At 47.4% G+C, this 12202-nt stretch overlaps 1 protein-coding gene across 2 annotated transcripts; it reads right to left on the minus strand.

Annotated features, from left to right (window-relative positions):
* Positions 1 to 1245: 1245 nt before the first annotated feature.
* LOC127435433 (uncharacterized) lies at positions 1246 to 4056 on the minus strand. 2 transcript variants are annotated; one of them, XR_007896196.1, is made up of 4 exons: positions 3889 to 4056; positions 3580 to 3715; positions 3363 to 3468; positions 1246 to 2376 (listed from the first exon to the last, which is right to left on the minus strand). XR_007896196.1 is itself a non-coding variant. In XM_051688927.1 (3 exons), exons 2-3 carry the CDS (start codon positions 3381 to 3383, stop codon positions 1933 to 1935), a joined length of 465 nt encoding a protein of 154 aa, XP_051544887.1. In that variant the 5' UTR covers positions 3384 to 3468; positions 3580 to 3753; the 3' UTR covers positions 1246 to 1932. The 2 variants fall into 2 exon arrangements, 1 of the variants encoding a protein (XP_051544887.1); XM_051688927.1 differs by lacking the exon at positions 3889 to 4056 and having other exon boundaries at positions 3580 to 3753.
* Between the last annotated feature and the right edge of the window lie 8146 nt (positions 4057 to 12202).

The following is a 12202-nucleotide window of genomic DNA, read 5'->3' on the forward strand; positions in this document are numbered from 1 at the left end:
GTCCACTCTGAAAACCCTCGACGGTGGAGTGGCTAAGGGATATGTCGAGCTTCCCCAGGTAGAGCACACTGTAGTGGTGCATTTATTCCCGCAGGGCGCAGCCACCTGGCGTGACCGACCAAGGATCCCTTCCAAGGCCTCTAAGTTCTCTTCCTCTTTAATGACAAAGGTTTAGAAGGCCACGGGTCAGGCCACTTCCACACTGCACGCCATGGCCATCCTGCAGGTCCACCAGGCCAAGGTGCTAAAAGACCTGCACAAGGGTAGGACTGACCCAGGGCTGATGCAGGAACTGTACACTGCGACCGACCTCGCCTTATGTGCGACGAAGGTCACGGCACATGCTCTGGGGCAGACGATGTCCACGCTTGTGGTCCAAGAGCGGCACCTGTGGCTCAACCTTGCGGAGATTCGTGATGCCGAGAAAGTCCACTTTTTTGATGCGTCCATCTCCCAGGGGGGCTTTTTGGCAACACCGTCGAGGATTTCGCCCATCAGTTCTCAATGGTGAGAAAGCAGACCGAGGCAATTAAACACATCCTGCCGTGGCGTGACCCGGCCGCCTTTAGGCCACCGAGGTCCCACACCCCGTCTGCTTCTCGCCAGAGCCATTCCCCTGCGGTGCTGGCCCCGGTTCCTGTACCATCGGAGCCCGCACGCCGGCCTCAGAGAAAAAGATCCTCCTGCGGGAAGTTGGCTCCACCTGCCGTTCCCTCGTTCTCCATCGAGAGACAGCCGGCGAACAGGTAAGTGTGCTGGTCTCTGGGGCCGCTCGCCCGCCCAGTCACCGGCCACTGTTGTGGGCTTGCAGAGCAGCAAGTCCCCCCTGGGCTGTCTTCCAGGTGGGGCGCCTGCTCTGCCTTGCTGCGAACCACCCTGCCCGGGCACGGTAAGTCCAGTCGACCCCCTGGTGCCACTGTCACGGAGACTGGAGGCCTGGTTAGAGCTCTCCAGCCCCTCATGGTGGCTCATCAGGACGATTCACCTCGGCAACGTGATCCAGTTCGCCAGATGCCTGCCCTGGTTCAGTGGCGTCCTCTTCACTATGGTGCAGGGCAAGGGTGCCTCCGTCTGGGCAAGGACGCTGAACCAGCTGCTGACATGGCCGGGACTCTCTATCAGCTCCTTAGCATAAATCTGAACGTCCGGGGCGGAGAGTGGCATGCAAATTCCACTCGCCAATTTTCATTGGCCTTTTTTATTTTAAGCAAAGGTGATTGGTGCTCTCAAGATCGAACCCCTAGTGTCACTACATCGACACAACGTCTCATTCCCTCCATCAGGGAACAGAGGTTACATCAGTAACCAAGACGTTTCTTAACATGCAATTGAAAAAATGATGTCAAAGTATAAGCAACTTGTATATACAATACAAGACATTCTGTATCAAAGCTCTAAGATCAATAACAGAACCACAATAATATTTTTTAGTAAAGGCACTTTTCTTGAATAAAAAATAAAAAATAAATAAAAGGTCCTTAAAAGGCAATGCAGTAATAAAGTGACAGAGAATCACACACACAGTTTTCTCCACTACAAAAATATTCCTCTGAAATCCCTTCAATACTAAATGTGTTCCTCCTGCCAAAGAACACAACCTGCAGGTGTGACAAAATAATCACACAAAAGGTTTCGTTGCATTTTTGCCGTAACTGCTGCGTTACGTTTCCTTCTATACTCCACCGGCTGGAAAGTCCCAATCCCTTGATTCCTTCAGGTTCCCTCAACTATGCTGTGGTCATCAGTCTCCCAATCTTCAAAGGCTGGAGGTGTATAAGCCTCATACCTGCGCTCGCGGAGGGAGTTATGGATGCATGGGGAGGCCATAGTTATCTTAACCACTTTGTCTGGCTCCAAGCATATGGTGTTCCTGAAAATCCTCAACCTGTTTGCAAGAATACCATAAGCATTTCCTACCCCTCTCTATGCCCTTTAGAGACGGTAATTCAGTACCTGTTGACTGTGGTCCATCTGCCTGTATGGATACGGCTTCATGAAGTTAGGCCTTAAAGGATATGCCTCATCACCCAAAAACATGTATGGCATTGTTATGTCACAGTTGGGCAATGGTTCACGTAGAGGAAAGTTCAGCAGGCCCTGATCCATCGCTTTGCACAGGTCCGAGTGAGCGAACAGTCCAGCATCAGAGACCCTATCTTGGGTACCCACACTGGCATAGATGAACTTGTAATTTACATCCACAGCAGCCATCATTATCACAGAGAATCTGGCCTTATAATTATGGTAAATCTGCCACTTTTTGCTGGAGGCTGTATATGGATGTTTTCCATCAAGCGCACCAAGGCAATGTGGAAATTGCCATTTCGATTCAAAGTTATGGGCTTTTGTCCGCCATTTTTCCTCTGTTGATGGTGTCTAGCAATAGAACAGAAGAACAGTTAAGGCTAAGAGTTAAACTTCATTTTGTACACTGATTCCTGTATTTGTCACACAAGATAATAAAATAAAATATTTCTGCAGTACTGTGAATATGAATTCATGACCTAAGGCTTCATGACTCTTATATTATAATATAATTACATAAAAATATCTATAAAAGCAGTACCCTTTCAAAATGCAAATATTGTGAGATGAGGTTTTAGCCACATTGCTTAACAGAGCATAATATCTTTGTGTCTGCAGAACTGTTTGGTGGTAATCAGTTGTGGAAGATGTATTCAAATCCTTTCCTTAACTAAAATTACTTTTTAGTTATGATTAATATTACTGCTGCATTAGGTTGTATGTTGAATTTTACTGCTGTAGATGTTTAAGGTTGAGATCATTTTAACTACTTTATATACTGTTGGGTAGTTTAATCAACAGCAAGGCATCATATTCTACAATATCATCATATGTCTGTAGCTTCACTGTCCTGTGAGAACCATGTATCTCTAAAAAGTCAGTTTTTCATGAGCTCAGAAAAACAGCCCCGTTTTCAGCTTTGTGACAATGCATTTTCCAGCTAATCCAAGAGGGTTTTTTTATTTTTTATTTTATTTTTATTTTTTTAATTTTTTTTATATAGTTTATATATCTTATGAATTAGGAGAATGTTCTCAACCCATAAAAGAACACATAATCTTTCAGTGTATCAAAATGACCAAATTTGGAGACGTGACTTTCAGTGGACAGGAAGAGTTTGAAAATGTGTAATCTGAAACGTAACTAGTAATTTAAATTGACAGACAAAAGTAGTGGATTTAAAAGTACAATAATTGCCAGTGATATAGTGGTGTAGAAGTATAAAGTTGCATGACATGGAAATACTCAAGTAAAGTACCTCAAATTTGTACTGTAAGTACAGCACTTGAGTAAATGGACATAGTTACATTCCACTACTGGTGGTAATCAGAGCCTACCTTCAGTAAGTCTTTTTTCATGACCTGGTACAGAGCGGCACAGGTCTCCTTTAATATCTGTGAAATAGTGCTCTATACTGTAAGCTGAGGGAACTGAATGTTTCACCTGCATAAGAAATAAAGTAATTACAAAATAATACTAATAGTAATAGAACCTTAAAATGAACAATAGCTAAATCAATTGAATATTGTTTTGATATCGCTCTGGCAGACCCACCTGTTGCCAAAAACCGCATGGTCAAAGATTTTGCCCGTCTCATTTTTGTGTGCTGCTTGGTTATGAGGGGTCTGACCATCCCCAGCAGGAAATCAAACTCCTCGGCTGTCACCCGCAGCAGCTCCCTGAACCCAGTCTTATCATGCATATTTGTATGGTGAGCACAATAATATAGTTTCTATCAGAATAAATTTGCATACACATGAGCTTTTCAATTATTTGAAACAAAAACAAAGGACAAACATGTCCTTGTCGAGCCAGAACACCAGCAGGCAGCTACTTGCGTTCATTGCAAAATTATTTATTTACCTCCAACTCTCTCTGCAGAACAGACAATCCTTGCTGCCCGCATCTCCCCAACCATTCTCTCATCCATATTCTTTTTCTTTTTAGGTTTTTCGCTGCAAATCAGTGCACAAACAACTTGGATCGCAAGCTTCTTTGGGACCACCATTTTTAGAAGGAAAAATCTCGTGCAATAACTCATCTCACACATGATCTTACGTCATTTCCTGTATCACTTCTCGTGTGCGTTTTGTTGTGAAACGTAGTTTGGAGACCAGACAGAGTTGTCGAGGATTCTTCCTAGTGAAATGTTTTGTAAAGTGTGACCCCCCCTGTTGCCGATCCCTTGTGTAATGTACAAACCACAGCAACTTCAAGATACCCCATTATAGACAGACAGTTGTGTAATGTGAAAAGAATAGCAATCCGACGACTTTGAAAGTTGTATAGTGTGTGGGTGGCATTAGAATAGATAGCACAAACATGAAATGGTTTTGAACTCAGGATCCCCCCAGTGAATGTCTTTACATTCTCATGAATATGTTTGAATGCTGATGATGTCATGTACTACTGACCCCTGCCACATTACACCCCTAGGAATCATATAGTGTTTGTGTGAGTTTGAGGTCAGTGACTCCCTTTAAGTCTTATTTGCGTTGAGCTTTGGACCCCAGCGGCAAAGCGCCATACCTTATTGAAACACAAATACACTCTCACTTTTCATTTCTCCTTGTTCTGCAGCAATGCATATTTGTTGAGTGAGTGTACAGGCTGATGTTTGTAAGAGAGAAATTAGACTGGATAATGATTGATATGTGTGGAGAGAGGATCATACATTATTAATGAGTGAGTTTATTGTGTCCCTCAGCATAAGTTTTATGGATTCAGACGTGGTTATTTGAGGATCCTGTGGTCCTGTGTGTGTCAGGTACCGGCTCCAGGGACAGAGGGTGTTTTTGCCTGATGTAAGAGCATGTCAAATGAGGCCGATCAGCCCTAAATGTTTGTGAATGTTGTTTGTTGGAAAGAAAAGGACCTAATTTGGAAGAATCCCACCTGGTATTCATCTCAAAACACCCAGTGGCAAAAAGTTCTCTTCTAATGCTGTGTTCCTTTCTTGGAAAGTCGGAATTTATGGAATTGAGTGAAAGTTCCTACATTTCATGATAATAAAACTAGGGATGCACCGATATGAAAATTGTTGGCCGATACCAATTTAATCAAAAAACTATAGGCCGATTACGATACTGATATTTTGCAACTTGCCTTATTTTGTCATTGTAGGGCTTTACTGGTTGTTTAGATCAGTGTTACTATCAGAAATAATTAATAATTATTTCTGTAGTTATTAATCAATATTTAAATTAATTAATTGGATCTAACTCATTAAAACCTCATATGGGACTCCAGTAAATGTAGTGTGCTACGTTTAGGAGCAAGTTTGGTTATTAGCAATAATTAATAATTATCAAAAATAATTATTAATTATTAAAATCAATAGAACATTGATGAGAATCAATGTTAGCTTTTTTAATCCTTTAAATCAACAGTTATCAAAGATAATCATTCATTGTTAACGTCGATGAAACATTAATTAAAATTAACACTAGCTTATTGATCATTCAAATTCAATCAAAGATAATTATCAATTATCAAAAATCAATAGAATATTATTTAAGGATTAACATTGACGGGGCACCACCCTGGAATCAGGGACTAATAACCGAATATTAAAACAGTCTCAATATTAGATTGTTTTCTTAGGAAAATCGACATCCGAAGAATATCGATTTTCAGGAAAAAAAACAATGAATGAAGGTTTGAATCCGAGCACTGACATCCCATCAGCATGACACAGGCGTATGCAAAACAAACCAAAACACTTCTCTTTGTAATATAAACAAAAGTTTATTTATGCAGTAATATCATTTAATAATTAATACAATGCAGTCAATAAACTTCCGACTTACAACTACAAACTAAACAGTGATATGATTAGATATGGAAATAAAAAATAATCCTATAACACATAAGGTGTGTGTGTGTGTGTCAGTGTGGTTAGTGAGAGAGAGAGAGAGAGAGAGAGAGAGAGAGAGATTATTAAGTGACAGCCCGAAAGCTGATTTCGCGATAACTGGAGATAAAGCAGCCGTGTTCATCACTCAGAGACGCGGTTTTACGAGCGGGGCTCGCAAAAGTCCCTTGTTATTTGACTCTTTAATGGATGAACTCAGTTGCTGTCTCACCCGCGATGGCGAAATGCACAACAATCCAATTTGGTTGGACCACAATACAGCAAAACAAATTTGTGATAATTAATACCCTGAGTATTAATAATTAGCGGACATGGCGGTCCGTAAACTGTACAAGCAAAAACCTTGAAACACAAGACTAACACACTATAATATTCTATCTCTGCCCAGACATGAACCACAGGTAGAATGTGTTTTCCTCCGTCCTTTAACTCTGACCCGGTTCCTTGAGGCTCGGGTGATGACGGGAGTCCGTTTCCTCGTGCTGTCGGCGGGCGGTACGGCTGTTGATTCTCGGCGGGCTGGCGGAGAACTCAGAAATGTTGACTTGATTGAAGATGGAAGAGAAATCTTTAATCTCTTCACTTCTGTAGGCCAACGGATGAAGATGCGAATTGCTCGGCGGTCTCCTTCGGATCCGTTAGAGTGTTCGGTTGAACACAGAGTAATCTCAACTTGTCCAGCGAGATGGAGATTGTATGGCTACAGTTTCAAGTCGGACATTACTTCCTTATGCCACGAGGCTGCACCGGAGAGCAGCAAAAAGCTATGTCCGTATTCGGTGAACAAAGTCGCTGGAAGCAACTCTGGAAGCATTTCAGAATTATTTGAAGTCCTGATGATGTCATGTTTGAGGGACGTTCTGTGGTGTTCCTCATCCAATAGGAGTTGAGCGCTGGATCCTTTAGTGAGCAAGGCTTCATGGATCTGTAGTCTGTTTTGGACTCCCTTTGTTTGATTTTGGCGTGATTTTTATCAGTAAAATTTACGACTTAGAAGGTGGGGGCTTGAGTTATGTTTTTATGACTGTTAGGCCTGCCTTTGTCTTCTATCTGAACACATGAGGCCCAACATCATCAATTACTATTTTTCTAATGAATGCTTAAAACAATTACCAAGAGGTACATTTTTCTATGTTCTAACAATAAATAATTTCCATTGACCATGAATTGGATCTGTTGAACATATGGCAGGCCAAAATCATAAAGAGAGCCACAGTGAAAGATACCTACAAGATAAAAAAAATTAAAAAAAGATAAAAAAATATACTGTATATGATCAAATGATGATTGATATAAAAATATTTTTGCACTTCCGTTTTCACCATTTAAAATGCAGCCTTTTAAGGTTTAGTAATTGCACAAAACCATATTGCAACCATAATTCAGTCAATCATGCACCATTTATGGATATCATACCGATGTCTCAGAAGTCAAAGTCATCATGGTTACTTGCATAACCTCCGTTCCCTGATGGAGGGAACGAGATGTTGTGTCGATGTAGTGACACTAGGGGTCACTCTTGGGAGCCCGAGACACCTCTGATCTTTGATAAAAGGCCAATGAAAATTGGTGAGTGGTATTTGCATGCCACTCCCCTGAACATACGGGTATAAAAGGAGCTGGTATGCAACCACTCATTCAGGTTTTATGCTGAGGAGCCGAGACAAGGTCCGGCCATTTCAGCGGGTAGTTCAGCATTGTGGCAGGAGGGACACAACGTCTCGTTCCCTCCATCAGGGAACAGAGGTTACGCAAGTAACCATAACATTCCCTATCTGTCACTCACTCAACGTTGTGTTGATGTAGTGACACTAGGGGTCCCTATACAAAACGCCGCAACTGGCTGAACTATGTTATGTGAACTGGCGGTGTGATGGGCAGACATCTGTGTGCCTCGTAGCCAGCACACCAGGCCGACACATAACCTCCCCCAACATAGTTATGAGTGTCGAACGGCCCTTTGGGGACAAGTTGACTACCCAAAAGATAGAGACAGGCTAACCCAGTCATGGCCTCTTTTCCCCTTCTTTTTTTCCACTCCCTAAAAAAAAGGGGAATTATCCGACTGGGCCGACCCAAGGGGAGGACACCGTGGAGACCACACCTCGCCCAGAGAGAGGGGGGATATTTAAGTGGAAAATACATCACATGGTCTTGCCAATCATGTGGAGAAGTCTCATGGTAGGTCCTACCCAATGGGGGAGGAGTTACTACAAACAAGGAGACTGTGGCAGAGGGGCCTCTGCCCAAGGAAGACACAGTTTGCCAACAGGGAAACGAATTAGAGGAAGATATACATCGCATGGGTTTGCCTACAGGGAACCACCACATGCGGAGCACCTACCCCAGAACAGGGCTTTTAGTTAGCACGTGTACTGGGCTGTCAGCGAGTCTCTCCGAAAACTTAGTTTGTGAACACTACTGGGAGTTAATGCCGCACGTTTTCAGCTCAGAGGAGGTGAAAGATGCTATGTGCAAGCGATACACCTGGCCAGCTATCCCGGGCTTATCTGCTTGTATTGTGTGCCACTACCCGGGACGAAACCGCTTCCACCACTTAGAACCTTGCAAAGGTGTTGGGTGTTGCCCAGCCTGCTGCTCTGCAAATATCTGTTAGAGAGGCACCCCTGTCCAGGGCCCAGTAGGCCGCTACACCCCTGGTAGAATGGGCTCGTAGCCCTACCGGGGGCAGAACGTCCTGGGCGTGATATGCCATAGTTATGGTGTCAATGAGCCAGTGGGCGATCCTCTGCTTGGAGACAGTGCTTCCTTTCCACTGTGCACCAAAGCAGACAAAGAGCTGCTCAGAGATCCTAAAGCGCTGTGTGCGATCCAAATAGATATGTAAAGTGCGCACCGGACACAGCAACGACAGGTCTGGGTCTGCCTCCTCCTAGGGCAGCGCTCGCAGTTTCACCACCTGGTCCCTAAAAGGAGTCGTGGGAACCTTGGGCACATAGCCTGGTCGGGGTCTCAAGATCACGTGAGAGTAGCCCGGACTGAACTCCAGGCACATTTTGCTGACAGAGAACTCTTGCAGATCTCCTACCCTCTTGATGGAAGTGAGCACAGTCAGGGGGGCAGTCTTCATGGAGAGTGCCTTAAGCTCAGCTGACTGCAAAGGCTCAAAGGGGGCTCTCTGTAGACCCTGAAGAACTACAGAGAGGTCTCCTGGTGCCTCTCAGGAACCTGATCATCAGATCGTGCTTCCCTAAGGACTTACCGCCCACTGTGTCATGGTGTGCTGCTATAGCGGCTTCGTACACCTTCAAGGTGGAAGGGGACAGCTGCCCTTCCAACCTCTCCTGCAGGAAGGAAAGCACCGATTCCGACTGCGTATCTCTGGGGTCTTTCCATCAGGAAGAACACCACTTAGCGAACAGATGCCACTTAAAGGCATGCAGGTGCCTCGTAGAAGGGGCCCTAGCCTGAGTGATCGTGTCTGCCACCACGGGTGGTTGACCGCTTAGGTCTTCCGCGTCCCATCCTGGGGCCAGACATGGAGATTCCAGAGATCTGGTCGTGGGTGCCAGATGGTGCCCCATCCCTGAGAAAGAAGGTCCTTCCTCAGGGGAATTTGCCAGGGGAGGGGGCTGTCGCGAGGAGCGTGAGGTCCGAGAACAATGTCTGGGTGGGCCAGTAGGGTGCTACCAGGATGACCTGCTCCTCGTGCTCCCTGACCTTGCACAGTATCTGTGCAAGTAGGCTCACTGGGGGAAATGCATATTTGCGCAGTCCAGGGGGCCAGCTGTGTGCCAGCGCATCTACACTGAGAGATGCCTTGGTCAGGGTGTACCAGAGTGGGCAGTGGTAGGATTCTTGGGAGGCGAACAGGTCTACCTGTGCCTGTCCCAATCAACTCCAGATCAGCTGGACCACCTGAGGGTGGAGTCTCCACTCTCCCCTGAGGGTAATCTGCCGTGACAGTGCATCCGCTGCAGTGTTGAGGTCGCCCGGGATGTGAGTGGCTCGCAGCAACTTGAGGTGCTGCTGATTCCAGAGGAGGAGACGGCGGGCGAGTTGTGACATACAACGAGAGCGCAGACTGCCTTGGCGGTTGACATATGCTACCATTGCCATGTTGTCTGTCTGAACTAACACGTGCTTGCCCTGGATCAATGGCCGGAACATCCACAGGGCAAGCAGAATTGCCAGCAACTCAAGGCAGTTGATGTGCCCATTGCAAACGGCGCCCCAGCCCATCTTGGAGGCATCTGTCATGACCATGACGTGCCTGGAGACCTACTCTAGGGGAACGCCTGCCCGTAGAAACGTGAGGTCAGTCCAAGGGCTGAAGAGGCGGTGACAGACCGGCGTGATGACCATGTGATGTGTCCCGCGGTCCATGCCCATCTCGGGACTCGAGTCTGAATCCAGTGCTGAAGCGGTCTCATATGCATCAACCCGAGCGGAGTGGCCACCGCTGAGGATGCCATATGCCCCAGGAGCTTCTGAAAAAATTTCAGTGGAACCGCTGTTTTCTGTTTGAATGCCTTCAAACAGGTCAGCACCGACTGTGCGCGTTCGTTCGTGAGGTGCGCCGTCAACGAGACTGAGTCCAACTCTGAACCGGGAGGAGCTTGCTCTTTTCCCAGTTGACCTGAAGCCCTAGTCGATTGAGGTGCGAGAGCACCAGGTCCCTGTGTGCACACAACACATCCCGAGAGTGAGCTAGGATTAGCCAACCGTCGGAATAGTTGAGGATGCGAATGCCTACTTCCCTTACTGGGGCAAGGGCTGCCTCTGCGACCTTCGTGAAGACTCGAGGGAACAAGGACAGACCGAAAGGGAGGACCTTGTACTGATACGTCCGACCCTCGAATGCAAACCGCAGGAAGGGTGTGTGTCGAGGTAGAATCGAGACATGGAAGAACGCATCCTTCAGATCTACTGCTGCGAACCAATCTTGTTGCCGCACGCTCGCTAGAGTGCGTCTTTGCATCAGCATCTAGGACGGGAGTCTGTGTAAAGCCTGGTTCAGTACTCGCAGGTCCAAGATTGGCCGCAACCCACCACCTTTTTTCGGTACAATGAAGTAGGGGCTGTAAAACCCCTTCATCTCGGCCGGAGGGACAATCTCGTCAGACGTACCGGCGGGTGGGGCCTCACAGCAGGGCGGAGCCTGAGGTGCCACACTGTGTCGTGGCCGTGCTGAGTTCAGGGACATCGAAGTACTTACCTGGCTCCTTGTGACCACCCCCGGAACAGCCTGGGATGGGGGAGGAAGAGGCCTGTCCTCATGACCCGTGGAGACTGTCACATCGGGGGCGGATTTGTGCCACAGCTGGGCACTCAGGGGCGGGGAGACCGCTGCTGGAGCGCCAAACCTGCCAAATAGAGTGGTAGACGATGGTCGTGATGACGGCCGTGCACACCGGATATGTGGACCAGGGAACAAGGAAACCGCTCTTGCTGAACTCTTTGGTACTGCAGCCACTTGGGCATGCAGTGCAATTAAATGCAATGGTAACAAAAGATTCTCCTCCCAGCCCTCGACCGGGGGATGGAGTGGTCTGCTTACCAGCTCCAGAGCAGCGGGTTTCGTTGTCCCTGGGTCACCCGTCTCAGGGGCACTTCGAAGCCTTTCACGGGTTCTTGGCGGCCGCGAGATGAGTGGCGTCTGCTTCCTGCGGTGGGCTCCATGCAGGGACCGGGCCACAGGGGTGGGCTGCGGTGGAGCCGATGCAGTCAATGCAGGGGGACGCCCTTGGCGATGAGCAGACAGGGTGCGGGATCTTGAGCCGCTCCAGGGCAGGATGTACCGGATAACCTGCTGAGAACTGCTGGGCAAAGTCCTCGGTGTCGCCAGACTGGCCAACATGGGAAATGGGGACAGCAAGGAACCGTGCCTTGTCGGCCTCTCCCATCTCGACCAGGTTGAGCCAAAGGTGGTGGTCTTGGACCACCAAGGTGGACATCGCCCGCCCGAGAGACAGCGCCGTGATCTTCGTCACCCGGAGAGCGAGGTCGGTTACCGAGCACAGCTCCTGCATCAATCCCAGGGCAGAACTACCCTTGTGCAGTTCCTTTAGCGCCTTGGCGGACTTGCAGGAGAGCCATGACATGCAGGGCGGAGGCGGCTTGTCCAGCGGCAACATAGGCCTTGGCCGTCAGTGACGACGTAAACCTACAGGCCTTGGATGGGAGCTTTGGGCACCCATGCAAGGTGGCGGCGCTCTGCAGGCATAGGTGCACCGCAAGCGCCTTTATCCACCGGGGGGATTGCTGAATAGCCCTTGGCCGCCCCACCATCGAGGGTAGTGAGGGTGGTGAAGCTGAAAGATCGGGACCGGGCAGTAAAAA

Source organism: Myxocyprinus asiaticus, chromosome 45 (assembly GCF_019703515.2).
Source record: "Myxocyprinus asiaticus isolate MX2 ecotype Aquarium Trade chromosome 45, UBuf_Myxa_2, whole genome shotgun sequence".
NCBI lineage: Eukaryota > Metazoa > Chordata > Actinopteri > Cypriniformes > Catostomidae > Myxocyprinus > Myxocyprinus asiaticus.

Coding starts and splice junctions, on each gene's coding strand:
- LOC127435433 (XM_051688927.1), bottom strand. CDS start 3,383: ATGAAAAAAGACTTACTGAAG. Junction 2,377..3,362: donor TGAAAAAAGACTTACTGAAG/GTAGGCTCTGAT, acceptor TTCTATTGCTAG/ACACCATCAACAGAGGAAAA.